The 14,336-nt window shown below is 34.8% G+C and overlaps 1 protein-coding gene and 1 pseudogene across 4 annotated transcripts; one reads left to right on the forward strand and one right to left on the reverse strand.

Annotated features, from left to right (window-relative positions):
* Positions 1 to 2,322: 2,322 nt before the first annotated feature.
* Positions 2,323 to 4,703, reverse strand: LOC125189568 (annotated as a pseudogene).
* Positions 4,704 to 6,693: 1,990 nt separating this feature from the next.
* LOC125186410 (regulatory protein RecX) lies at positions 6,694 to 10,521 on the forward strand. 4 transcript variants are annotated; one of them, XR_007170435.1, is made up of 8 exons: positions 6,699 to 7,079; positions 7,168 to 7,376; positions 7,462 to 7,594; positions 8,311 to 8,403; positions 8,625 to 8,712; positions 9,308 to 9,791; positions 9,884 to 9,945; positions 10,275 to 10,521. XR_007170435.1 is itself a non-coding variant. In XM_048082770.1 (6 exons), the coding sequence occupies exons 1-6, from the start codon at positions 7,006 to 7,008 to the stop codon at positions 9,587 to 9,589; spliced, it is 867 nt and encodes a 288-aa protein (XP_047938727.1). In that variant the 5' UTR covers positions 6,694 to 7,005; the 3' UTR covers positions 9,590 to 10,240. The 4 variants fall into 4 exon arrangements, 2 of the variants coding, with proteins under 2 accessions (XP_047938727.1, XP_047938726.1); XR_007170434.1 differs by having other exon boundaries at positions 9,308 to 9,945; positions 10,275 to 10,502; XM_048082770.1 differs by lacking the exon at positions 10,275 to 10,521 and having other exon boundaries at positions 6,694 to 7,079; positions 7,474 to 7,594; positions 9,308 to 10,240.
* The last annotated feature ends 3,815 nt before the right edge of the window (positions 10,522 to 14,336 follow it).

Here is a 14,336-nt window from a genome sequence, read left to right on the forward strand (position 1 = left end):
ATCAAACATTATTCCTCGCGATAACAACTAAATATTACAGTGTGCCTAATGTGATGCCACGCACCAGATCCTCCAATATTGTCGAAATACAAAAGAACATGTTCTAATTACATTGTCATTGGGTTGTCATGTTGTTAAACTCTTTTCCGTAAAAAGATGTAGAACGAGCATTTGATGTTCTCTAATCATGTTTAGCAATTGTAGCAGGACTAGTGCATTACTGGGATAAAAAAGTATTGTGTGACATAATAATTACATGTATAATTTTGCAAACATGATAGTTGAAGATGAGTGTGATCTTAGATTCTGAGTTGCTAGACATGCACCACAACCGGAAGTTGAGATGACGACTAATGAAGATGTGTGATTTAAAGTAAGAGAGATAGTTTTTTTTTGTCAATAAATAGAAATGACTCAATATTGGAAGTTCTCAAAATACAAAAATGACTTAATTAACATGGAATGGGGGGAGTACTATTTTGATGGGTATATTAATTGAAACGTGATACACAATAATTAAATAGAATAAGTGGATTTTGTTCATCAATTAATCATTTTATAATCAACGATTTATTTTATTAATGAATTAAATAAAACCTTTTAGTAATTAATTTAATTTTAATCATATATACTAAATAGCTTATTAAAATATATCCACTCCTTATTGCAGAACCACAAACTAGACCAAATTAGAATTTTCAGATTTACTTTTTTATGGATGAAATGCGCAAATATATAAATTATTTTCGTCTTCAGCCCAAGGCAAATAACTTATAACATCTTAGGAGGATTTAACTTCATTCCAGAATATATTACTTCATTCCATTAGGTTTTTACTTCATTCCAATATGATTATTACTTCATTGCAGTATGTACAGGTTGTTCCGCCGTCGCTTATTGTTCGTTCTCTGCAATGTCTATCACCGCAACCACAACACTCTCCGCTGTTGTGAATCGACTCCACGTACACCAGCGCCGTGATCGGTGTGTTCTTCATTCGTTCTCTCGGCAGGAGTCGGTGGACGGAGACGTCAAGGCCATCCCGTCGACGATGTCCCAACAAAATGAAGTGATAGCCTAATTGGATGGTGTAATAAGAACATGAAATAATGTAATAAACTATTTGACTGATGTATGTCTACAAGCATTTGAAGTCCTACGGGAATGAAGTAAAAACATTATCCAATGAAGTAATAATGTTTTTGAATGAAGTAATAAACCTACGGGAATGAATTGTATTTTTTAAAGTGAATAAAGTACTATAAATCTAGTTCAATGAATACGAATGAAACATGTGTTGAATCATTTCAAAACCTACTGCAAGTAAGTAAAAACATATTGTAGTTTCAAGGTATTATGTACTAGAATGAAGTAATAAACCTACTACAATGAAGTAAAAAGGGCTTGTACTGAAGACCGAAATAATTTACACATCAGCGCATTTCATCAAAAAACTAGATCTAATGGCCCTAAATTGGATTTGGATATCTTGTCAACCGAACAACAAAATCAAATCCAATACTAATTTAATCCTATACAAAATCCATTACAACATATCTTATATTATATCTCAATATTATCTTCTCTCTCAAACCGAACATGCAGACAAGATAACATTACAAAGTTCTATTTATTCTATAGATAGCGTATGATTTACAATCTTTGGGATATGAAGACAAGATAACATTACTCCTCAATTTAAGATACAAATTTGGCAATCACAAACCAAAGTAAATACTCATTATTGGCTACTTTCCTCTATTTCTTAATGACTAAGCATATCTCCTAACTAGCAAAAAGTAAAGTGACAATGTCACCATCGATGTTCCTCAATTTAAGAGGTGAATTTCAAGTAAAGTGCAAACATATTTCCTTTGGCGTTTTCTTGCTACAACAACATAATTGAAACTAGGTACATTCAACACCACAAACTTTCAAAGTTGCTTTATCTTAGTTTAATTTCCCATTCCACTTTTGCTTTTCTTACTTGAAAGTAGTTTTATACTGTACTAGACAAATACTTATGTTGATCTCCTTTCAAACAAGAGGATTTTGTTGATGCATGTTTCTATTTCATAAAACAGAATGGACTCTCTTTCAACATCCCCAACACATACTCCCCACTCCATCAAGCAAAATAAGCCATCCCCTATCTACCACTTTGTCTTACCTAAGCAGGCCACACCCGACACGTTACTATACGACAGCAAGGTTAGAACGAGAGAGCGGGCTATTCTAAAGAAGCCTTGGGCGACTAGCGCCACGGTATGGTTTGCTGCAATTCATTGTATGATATTCAGCCTCCTCATCATCTTCCTCGGCATTGCAATTCTAGTAATCTTTGTTGATGTTCAACCACGAACACTGGCATTCGACACCCGTCAAGCAACTCTAGATGCAGTCTTTCTAAATTTCCCAGAGTATATCAATGGTGACATCACAATCCTAGCAAATTTCTCTAATGTGAACAGGAAACTGAGTGTTAGATTCGTACTTCAAGATGGAGCTCCATTTCATGGAAATGGCAGTAGCAACTCAAGTTAGTCTAGAATATAATTCCATTGATCAACAATCACTATAAACCGTCAATACATTGGCTCCGTCCCTATACATGTCCAACCAATTACAATTATACAAATATTCTCTTTTTTTTTTTTCTCTTTTTCGACAACTATGATGCTATAGCAATATATCCAGACCACTAAGAGGCAAGATTACCAGCATTCTTTCCTATGATAGGATTGCGTGGTATGGATAAGATGGTATTGCTAAATTTCACGAGTAAAAAGATGAGCTCGGGAAAGGGGATAGACTAAGAAGTGACTGCCTGCCACACGCAAACTAATACTCCTATACTACTACTCCTTTGAAAATAAACAATTAAAATTTGAAATGTGAAATGTGAACAAACTATTCAGCAACCAAATAGGGAGCAGTATGGTACGTAGGATGCTGCTTTTAAAGAGAGTAATGCGCTTATTTAAAGGATACGAGTTATATAATTTAATCGTCGCCTGTCCCAAAGTAACAGTCGCCAAACTCGCACATACCAGGGATGACTCGGTAATCTTTATTGAGACCAATTTCAATCTCAGATGTCACTATCTTCACTCGTGGGAATCGTTTGCACACCACATGCACTCCTTGAGGCGCCTGCATTAACCATATGCTTCAGAATAAGATATCAGCGCAACGCCCACCCTCAACTCCTCTTAACACTTACTGATATTAGATTAAGGAATATGATGTTGCATTCTGGGACTCCCTTCTTTATAACTAGAGAAATGGCTTCCACTGCTGAGTTTCCCGTCCCAAGAATTGGATCTAGTAACAACACGTGCCTATCCGAGATATCTGTTGGTAGTTTCTCATAGATCAGCTGCACAAAGTACATATATTACTTCACACGCCAATTCAAACTAAAATCATGCGACCATGCTATTTTCTCACCTGTTGAACGTTGTCGCCTTCCCTGTGAATCAGAATTTTCCTGATTTTTATTCCTTTGCAACAACATGCACGCAACGCATTCTCTCACCACTGCACATGTTTGGAACATTTAGTAAACAACCAAATGGAGACGGAGACAGTCATGTGCTACTTTCTTTCCACCGAGCCAGAAACGAAGAGGAATAACTGATATGATCTTCTTCTACCTTCTGACAACAGAGACACCACATAATCTCTTGCAAAAACTACGCCAGTGTATACAGATCCTACATTAACAAAAGGGTGTTAATATATACCCATAAAATCAAGTTGTGGTTCAAAAATCAAACCAAAAGATAGTTTCTTGAACATGAAATGCAAAGATACTGTTGTTTAATTTAGTTCATTACGGTTCTTAAAGAGTCATGACCTGCACAGAGTGAGTCCTATAAACTTCCGTACCATCAATACCGACCTCCAGCATCAATACATGACCACAATTATGCTTAATATTGAATGTCAAACACTTATTCACCAGTCACAACCGTAATTGCCTTTTCAATATTTTGCACACTAGGCCATATCCCAATAACTGACAAAATCTTCAAACATGACTAACTTATAACTATATTAGAGAATACTACTGAGACCTGAGCACACACCCTACATAAAAAAATGATAGTGGCTTACCAGTTGGAGTGTTCACCTGCTTTTCCGTAAAGGGAAGATGCCCAAGACCATGTTCAACAACCTAATATGCACAAAAGAGTTTACACTGAATAAGACAGTCAAAAGGTTATTCTATGTAAACATAGGTTACAGATCACATAAACCTACCAATCTTATCAACCGGTCAGAATAAGCGTATGCATACCTCGTCTCTTCAGAAGACAAAATCACCAGACCATAAAACGGAGAAAAAGGGTTAGGTTAAGTAGAACTTCATTTAATCATCAGTTTTAATCAAGTAACATAATTAAAACGCATATGCAAAATTCCCAAGTAGGAATTGATATTCAGATTGGAAACATAATAGCAGAGCACTTTTAGGATTGACAAGAAGAAAATGTTGCCTGAAAAGTCGATTGGATGACATATAACTTAGGATATATTTTACAAAGATCATGTTGACCAAGTTTAGTCCGAATGTGTTGCACAATCAAGTCAATAGCAACATGATTGTCACCTCCACGAGGAATGATAATGTCGGCATACTTTTTCGTCGGAAGTATGAAATCGTCAAAAGCAGGCTTAACAAATTTTGAGCACTGCATATGGATGAAATCTGGTGGTTAATAATTGAGCATTCATTCAATTACAATAAATTGAAGGTATAAGCTGTATCTCAGCATCAATCTACAAAGATGAATAAGGGAAACTTGAAACCCCAGATAATCTTGAAGTGTAGAAATACATCATAGGAGTACTAAAGAATCAAGAGAGTCAAAAGAATATAAAATCATTTTGCATATAACATAACTTTTGTAGTGCAACTAATAGTGAATGCACAGTCCAAATTCGAGATAAAATACAAATTAGCAGTTTCCCTGCATCATTTTCGTGTACAACCTTCATTACTTAAATAATTAACATAGTTTCTGCATCACACAAATATGCAAAGTTATATGTGAAATAATCCAATATAAAGACCTACAATGGATAGTAATCCACCATTTTATTTTGCACTTTTAGCTAATAATTTTAATCCAGTAAGAAAAAAAGAGATTTTTAATCCTAAGAAACCTAGCCATTATAGTGAAAATGGTGTATTTTCATGATTTGTATGATATGCCATCATACATGGCATATGATTCTAGTACTAAACAACTAACAAAGTCTAGTTACGAACATGGCAATTACATATATGCCAAATGCATGTGATTCTTATAATGTAGGAAATGCATGTTGATTCCTCAGTTAAGAGTGTGCAGATGTTAAGCCCATATACGGGTGCACTATGACTACGAGATTGATATTCAGATTTCAGGACAGAGACTGACTTGTATGTTTGACACAAACATCTTAAAATTCAAAAGTTAACCACTTTTTAGCAATATACATAAGATAATCTAATAAACTAAATCTACTTCCAGCTACAGCAAGAACACATTTCGATTAGATAGTTTGGATTTCAGCTATGCACAGTTAGTTTTTCAGAAGAATCTATGAAACAAAATTTTGGAATTTTATTTTTGGATTACCAGAAATTTTGTTTGTCTATAGATCCTTCTAAAATTCAACTAGCAACCTTCAGTTTTGCTATACCATTAACCTGTCTTTGTGAAAATTAAGCATTCAAGGTAATCATTATACTATATCTCCTTTTTTTCACTATGCATTGAAGAAAGATGTTCCAAATATAAACAATTCTTGGTGTTGGTTGGGTGGCTATCCAATTCGTTCAGTCGGGTATTTGGATAGTTCAGTTAAGTAGTTTTGGGGCCAAACCGACCGACATAACCTTTCTACTTTGTCCTTGCTATTCTCTCCTTTTCTTAATCTATTACTGATGAGGGCTTAACACGAGTGCTTTTGTCCATCAATGCATGCAGCACGACACATAATGGCCAAAAAAGATGCATGCAACATTATATAAGCAATGCCATTTTTCTCAGTAATAGAAACCTAATATAAATGAAATAAAACATCAACAGGAATTAATCACAGAGCATCGCTGGTGGAGTGATGCATATCACAAATTTACACATGGGGACAATATTTCCAAACTATGAAAGGTCGAACAAAGAAAATAGGGAGGGAAGGGTCAAATAAAAAAAATATTGAAAAGCTCCCAATTTTTCAGAAACTCAATCAAAATCAAAGTAGCTTCACCATTTTACCAATAGCAAATTGCAAAGGAAGCAACCGATCAAAATATATCAATTTTCACTACAAATATGGAGTCCCAATTCACAAGCATTTGGATGAATCACTGAATTAATAAGAACATCAAAATGATTAAAATAAAAATAGAAAAAAAAAGTTGTTGGTAATAAAAATTCAAGTAATACATCCAAATGTTGAACTCAGATCGAATAATATTCGCCTGCAAAGTTCAAAACGGTGTCAAATACACGTAGAAGCTTTCCTGAAACATTGATCTCGGCATACAAACACGAAGAAGTGCAATTTAAATAGAACTGATTGTTTTTTCCCGGACAAACAAAGAGATGAAGCTATCCGTAAATAAAGATTGATCAATGCATCCAAGCATACCTGAAAGTATAATCTAAGATGCCAAAATTTCAACGAAAGGCAATATTCCCCGGCGAGATTTGAAATAGTATGAGATGAAGTGGGAATGTAGAGCAATTGGGAAATTACGCAGGGACCCCTCGGCGATCTCAGAGTAGTTGCTCTGGCCAGTGTAGCGGTGCAATAAAATTGGGAAATTTCATGTGAGATTGGAATTGGAATTCCAATTCCAAATCCTATACTCCTTCCATCCTTTAAATTTAGAAATTTTGAAGCGGATTTAATCGCGCTAGAGGAGCGGATGTTCAATTTTCAAATGAAATAAAAGCCGAAAACAAATTTTGTGGGTTCACTCTCGTCAACTTCATCCCAAATCAAAGCATGACATACTTTTGTCTGAATTTCTTCCATGGAACAGCTAACAAAATCCAATTCTCACACTCTCTTGTTCCTTGGTCAGTATCTCTTCTCTCTTTCTCGATTAATAATTTGATTAATTTTATGCCTCTTTCTATATGTAATAATTATCAATTCAATCTTTAGGTTAAGAAGGAACATCGGCTGCGCTCAAGGAAGGGGCTACAGTAGCTCTCCTCCTCTACTCAGATACATCACCGGAAAAGCTCTAAACAAGGAACAAAATGGAACTACTTCTTTACCTCCGAGGGCAAGTGCTGAGGGGCTTGAATTCCACAACCAACCAAACAGGAACAGGAGCCTTCCTTCTGATGTATATAGTGGGTTCAATCTGGGTATGTTTAGTGACTTAGCTTCTCTTCATTTCGTGATTTTGCTCCGAAAATTTTACTCTTCTTTATTGCTACTACTAATTTTTAGCTGTGGAAGAAGAGATTGAGGGAGATTTTACGGCCGTGGCTGATGAATTCATCCAAGATCCCGAAGATAGTAGTAGAAGATACTGTGGGATGCAAGATGCGCAGAATTCTGCAATCAAGTTGCTTGCGTCCAGGTTGATTATTTTACCCAACTTTGTTTGTTCTGTATCCTTTAATCCTTGAATGAAGATGATTGAATTCTATACCATGATATGAGTACATGGTGTTATGGCAGAATAGAGTTATGCAAACAAAGAAACGTAAAGGGAACACATTTACGTGGTTCATCAACGTTGTGTTTGCTATGTCCACGGGCAAGAATGGAGAATAGATTTTGTTCCCTACTTCTATATAAATAGGCACACAAGATGGGCTAGGCCTAATATGACAAATAAGGCCCAATACAGCAACATTTTGCGTAGCGGCAAACAATACATATTCAAGGCATACTAACACATGGATTAACTTGAGAGTTCCTTGTAAATGTCATTGTAGATATGATACTGTGATGGTAATGCCCTGAGATTGGACAATTTATATGCTTATACACTTGCAACCGAAGTTGCTAGCTGGTTCCTAATCCCGATGAGGTCCTCACATGTAGTTTACTTGTCGCTTAGTCATTCACCAGCCCTTTTCACCTATGGCTCAAGAACTTATTTACAAATATCGTGTGTTGTACAACTATACTGTCTAAGGAATCTCCATTTTATGGCAATGGTCTCATTTTCTTCAACCTTCACCGCAGATTGTGTAATTGCTTTATGCTTATTTTGACCTTTTTGACAGGCAATCGGATTAGTTATGTGTAAATTCTCGCTTTTATGGATATGAGGCATGCTTTTTGCAGGGCATTTACTTCTATGGAACTGAAGAAGAAACTGGAAGGAATGAAATTTCACCATGAAACTATAGATGCAGTCATAACAGACTTCCAGAGCAGGTGCATACTTATCCTAGATCAAGTATTTATAATTCAAAACTCCTCTGTGGTGATAGCGATGAAACTTATCATCTTATGTTTATTCGATCTTGGTAGTTTTGTGTGGATTTTGATTGAAAAAAAATATCTTTACTCCCCTAAGGGCTAAGTGGCTGAAATCTATGCAGCATAACCCACGTTTTACCTGTACCTAGTTTTTAATCTTTTTCTTTCTAATATAGGGGTCTGATTAATGATTACTTATATGCGGAAACATATACCCGATCCAGATGGTCTTCCTCAAGCTGGGGCCCTCGTCGAATCAGACAAGTAAGCACAACTATCTGTTAAGTAAACACAGCTCTTTTTATGCTGTCAAAGTAAAATTACGTGTATTTGGCGTACTATTTCACGAAGTTTCTGAATTTGGTCATCCAACTCCCATGCCAGGGTGAAAGTGAAAATATGCAACAGAGTTTATTTGGTGCAAACTTTGCAGTCATATATAAGTCCTCCCAGAAAATTCTCCTGAGAAATTTGTTGCTAGTACCTTAATACCTTTACAAGATTATGATTTGAAAATAGATTTTGATATGCAACATAAAATCATTAGCCACTCTTCATATTCTTCTTGTAGTCTTGTTGAATACTTGAATTTCAATTGTAACTCCATATAGCAATAATCTTATCTTTTTTGTGGTGATTCCGATCAAAAACAACTCTTAGACTAGAAGCTATAACCCTTGTGTGCTTTTAGATAGATGTGGCCTCTTCATTTTTCATACATGACTGTTGAGAAAGTTTAGAATTATCCTGATATTTAGATTAAAATACACATCATTTGTCAGTAACTGTTCTATAGTTGTGTTGATTTTTTTTTTTTTTTGGAGTTTTTAATTTATTTAACTATTTAATTTTGTTGTAGGAACTTTTCAAGAAGGGGATAAGTGAAGCTGATGCAGAAAAAGCGATAAAACTAGTATTTGTGAACAGTGAAGGTGACGAAGATGAGGATTCAGGAATAGCCATGTCAAAGTCTTCAATTGACCAGTTATATGCTCAGGCCTCAAAGCAATGGCAGAGAAGTCAAGGCGCATTACAAGAGACACGGAAGTCGCGAATAGTCCGCTGGCTTCAATATCGTGGCTTCAACTGGAGTGTGATCAAATATGTATTAAAGAAGTTGGAATCTGGGGGTCCTTCCTAAAGCAATCGTCATTGTGCTGCTTCCTGTATCAGGTGTGATAGATGACGACTCTGCCTTGAGCCATTCTTGACAGGCCTACCTGTTCAAGCTTGGATTGACCAGATGAGGTTAAGTACCAGCAGTAAATGACGGAAGTAACAAGTAGGAGGTGGCTGCCGGAGTGGTTCCATTCCAGATACCAAATTACAGTGCATCGATACATGTAAAGAATAGAAATGGGCACATCTCAATCTGATTCTCGAGTTGTGAATGGTAGTCATGCCTGGGGTTCAGTGAAATGTATATGTGTTGTAGGTGTTTGAAATTTTGGATGCACGAACAGAGCAAGGATGTTTTGACGTTTCTGGTTGAGCAAGGTGATGGACCTCTTTACCCACTTATCATCTGTCATTACATGTACTGCCTCCGCCTCACTGTAGTAGAGACGTTTCGTTTTTATTACTCGTTTTGAAACGATAATAAATAGTTAAAGTGCAGAGAGAGTAAAGTAAATAAATACTGATGTTGATAATAGTCTTCTTTTCATTATTATCTCTCTTATTCTACTTTCTCTCCACTGTATCTATTTATTATCATTTTTCTAAAATGAGTGCTCAAAACGAACCGCATCTACTACCGTATGACTTCAGAACACTATTTATTTTCTCTCTTTATTGTTTGTAATCTCGTTAATGCTCTGTTTTAGATATTTATAGCAGAGGAGCCCTGAAAAGCAATGGATTGTGCCGACGCTCTGCAAAAGTAGTTGAGGCTCTAGAAGCAAGCATTATGTAGCAACGAAACCACGAGCAAGATATGTATATTTCATTGCAATTATAAATATTTAATGCAACATTGATAACATTGTTGGACGGATAAAAAAACTAGTGACAAATAATGACATAGTGAAGGATGGAAGAATTAATTTTTCTTAATAAAATATTACTATATTAAAATTTACAAGGTTTTTCCGTTCACGATCAAGATGCCTTATTAATAATTAGAGGGCTTAAAGTAAAATAATAAACAATAACATCAATATAATTTTAGCCTAGAGCGGCGTTTCTGTGATGGCGGCAACGGAATGATCCGGCGTGAGTGGTGGGAGAGCAAAGGCAGTGAACCGCCGTGGATTGTGGTGGTTTATCACCGCTGCCTTGTCCTGCCGGTGGTGATCCCACTCCATTGCTTACACAATATGACTGTTTTCTTGCTTCAATATTTAGTCCAGAACTTGCTGCTGATACTTTTCCAGCCTTATTCATACTCCCCAACCTATTTCAAATTTAAATTAACATTGCGTGAACATTTTATTTTCTCCCATCTCAAAATTCTCATCTGTTAAATAAAATCAGGTTTCATAATTGATCGCATTACCTGACTGCTGTCTTTCTCTTTTAATTGCCACTTCTTGGAAAGCGAATCAAAGTTGAGGAAGAATCATCATAAATGCCAAATTTATTTATTTTGTTGAGGGAAGATAAAGACCTCATTTATAGGCCACTTTTATCTTAGAAAATGCTTTTGGTAGAGTTTTTGGTATATGTCGACTCATTGTCTATTAGGAGAGCAATAATTCATGAATTTTATCCAGTAATTTATTCTTTTAGAAAATGCTTTTTATTATGTTGCGTGTACATGTTAGCTCTAATACACGAGCTAAATAGAAAACTCATTGATTCGATAATCGGATTGCAAATTTGCAATGCCTCTGAGACAGTGAGTGATCCACACAGTTGAGGTTAGTGCATGGGTAGATATGAGAATAGGCTGATAGGGTATCCACATTAGGAGAGCACGTGGCCCTGCTCAAGCCACAAAAACTTGGCCGGGCCACCAAAAAACTTGTCCCGCCTAATAGTGGACAAGCCCAAGTCACAAGCTAATTATTTTGCCACAAAAACTTGGCCGGGCCAAAAAAAAACTTGTCCACCCTAATAGTGGACAAACCCAAGTCACAAACTAATTATTTTTTTTTTCATTTTTTTATATTTTAATTTAACTAGAATAAATTTATCGGACTATAATAATTATAAAAAAATGGATAATTTAAAATGAAAATGAATCAGCTTCACGTTGCCTCCTCTTCAACCAGTTCATCGAACTCCCCATCGATCAATTGTTGAAACTCATCGTCGGAACTCATTTTTTGAAAGTAGAATTGAGATAAATTGAAAAGAGTGAAGATTGGAATGGGGTAAAAGAAATGGAGAAAAATGGGAATATTTATAGAATTAAGAAAAAAAATAGAAGGTTGGGCTGAGGCGCGGCTGGGCCGCCGTCGTGGCTCTAGCAATAGGGAGCCGCAGCCGAGCCACCCCCTGCCCAAGAGCCGCTGCTCCCCTATTATGGACACTCTAAGATCTCCTACTTGGGTTAATCAAGCATGGTGTATTTAGCTCACTGTCTTCCACTCAGTGCTATACCTCACTCCGGTGTTATTGACTCGCCTTTGTTTTAACAAGTTTATTTCCCGCAAATGTAAAGGGTTATCATAGTAATGACAAGCAAAAATATCATATCCACATAGATTATTAAGCTAACTTGATTACTTGAGTACCTCGAGTTAAGATCATTCACTATCTAGACGATGGTTCAAATTTTGGGTTTGTATATAATTCCTAAAGTCCTAACTAATTCAATTAAATAAAACAAAGAAAAAAATGTTTCGATGTTTGGAAAATATAAAAAAAGATATAGAATTCTAGGATCCAACTATAATGACCTAGTTTTAGTTAATCTCACACAACCTTTATCTTTATATGTCTTCAAGATTATTAGGAAAGTCTACTATACGATAAACACTCTCTTGAATGCATCTACCTAATTGACTCATTTCAATACTTCAAATCTAACTTCTATAGCTTCTAAGACCCATGCCTTCACTAAGGTATCTCCTTCAAATCTAATTTCTATAGCTTCTAAGAGCCATGCCTTCACTAAGGGATCTCCGCTCTCGAGTGCAAATAATCTAAGTGATAATTGTCCCATTTACCATAAAAAGCTATTATCTTTCGATTAATATAGCCAAAAATGATCATAATTTTGAAGCTGGCCAAACAAAAGAACATTAAAAACACAAGAACAGTCAAAATAATCACAATAGTTAGGAAAATGTTCAAATCAATTAATCAAAACATGTGTTCAATGTAGTCTTCACTCAAAACTCTACAAAAAGGAATATGACTCAACTTAATTGCAATAGAGGAAACACTATATATTATTTCTCAGATATATGAACCTTTTCATTTTCTTGATTCCCACATGAATCAAGAAAATAAGTTATCAAATGAGAAGATTCATGTTAGATTTGAGAAAATAAGAAGATTCATAAATCCTGACTAATAGTTTATCTGTAACATAAAAAGTACTGCCTCCGTTCCTCTGTAGTAGAGGTGTTTTTTTTTCGGCACGGGATTTAAGAAAAGTTGTGTTATGTGAGTTAAATAAATGAATAATAAAGTAGGAGAGGAAAAAGGTGGAGAGATGAAGAGAAAAAAAAAATAAAAGAGAGTATAGTAAGAGAAAAAAAAATTATTGCTTTTTGCCAAAAAAGGAAATGACTCTGCTACAATGAGACAACCCAAAAGGGAATACGACTCAGCTACAGAGGGACGAAAGGAGTACTACCTCATTCCATTAAAATACATATTTTTTTCATTTTAGTACGTCCCTTAATAATAGGGATTTTCTAAACTTTCCTCTATTTTTCTCTTCTTCTCTTTTATTTTACCTATTTTTTCTTCATCTCTCTTACTTAACTAATTGTGCATTAAAACTTGTGTCGTTTTAAAAGATTCTATTTTTCAAATTTAAGCGCAATTGATAAAGTAAGAGATACAAGGAAAAAGAATAGTGAAATTAATGTTAGTCGATTGCAAGGTCCAGATTATTAGTAATGAATGTTTAGTTGTTTAAAAGTTTCAATATTTAGAATTAGTCTTATTTTAAGGGCTGATCCAAAATGATAAAACTAATGTTTTTTTAAATGAGAATAATATATAATAGTCCATCTGTGCCAACTTAGTTGGGAATTTCTTTTTGGGGTGGTGAGATTAAAAAAATATGTTAATTGGAATAAATAGAGATAAAATATTATATAAAAAAGAATAAATTAAAAATAATTAGATGTTTGTTTTTGCTATAAAGGAAAATGAATCAATTAAGTAAGGACAACCAAAAAGAAACACAATGTAGTACTATAAAATTTGAAAGTAAGTTTTCTTGTCATAAGGAAGATGTCATTAGTAGACCACTCAGCTCATTCATTAAATTAAACAATGATTGAAATAACAATACAATAATAAAAAATTGTCATTTATTAACTCCGTAAATGAGAAGAATAAAATTATATATATGGCTTTCATGGTTCAAGTGTAAAATAGTCATTTGAAATATTTAAAATGTGATTTTTCCAAGTTCAGGTCTTTGAAACGTTATTTGTAGTGACCAATTTTAAAGTCATTCTAATTTCAATATCATCTGTTGCTAAATATAGTTAATTACCAAAGCTAATGGTGAAAAATGCAAACATTGATTATTTAATTTGCATTACTCTCCGCATAAATGGAAACTATAGCATCTCCAAACATTTACACTAGATTCAAACTCATTTTAATGCAAATGTTATATTAAATTTCATTTTAGAGTACGATTATATCTCATTTTAGGTTTTAGTATACCTGGAGATGGATAGTAATAAAATGCAAACTTATATATTGTACAAACACAAAACTCCTCAACACAGTATCAAAATTTCAATACAATA

Source organism: Salvia hispanica, chromosome 5 (genome assembly GCF_023119035.1).
Source record: "Salvia hispanica cultivar TCC Black 2014 chromosome 5, UniMelb_Shisp_WGS_1.0, whole genome shotgun sequence".
Taxonomy (NCBI): Eukaryota; Viridiplantae; Streptophyta; class Magnoliopsida; order Lamiales; family Lamiaceae; genus Salvia; species Salvia hispanica.

Excerpts from the sequence above, each read along its gene's own strand:
- LOC125186410 (XM_048082769.1), top strand. The coding sequence starts at position 7,006 with ATGACATACTTTTGTCTGAATTTCTTCCATGGAACAGCTAACAAAATC. Across the intron at positions 7,377-7,461 it reads ATATAGTGGGTTCAATCTGG|CTGTGGAAGAAGAGATTGAG; the intron begins GTATGTTTAGTG and ends ACTAATTTTTAG. Across the intron at positions 8,713-9,307 it reads GCCCTCGTCGAATCAGACAA|GAACTTTTCAAGAAGGGGAT; the intron begins GTAAGCACAACT and ends ATTTTGTTGTAG.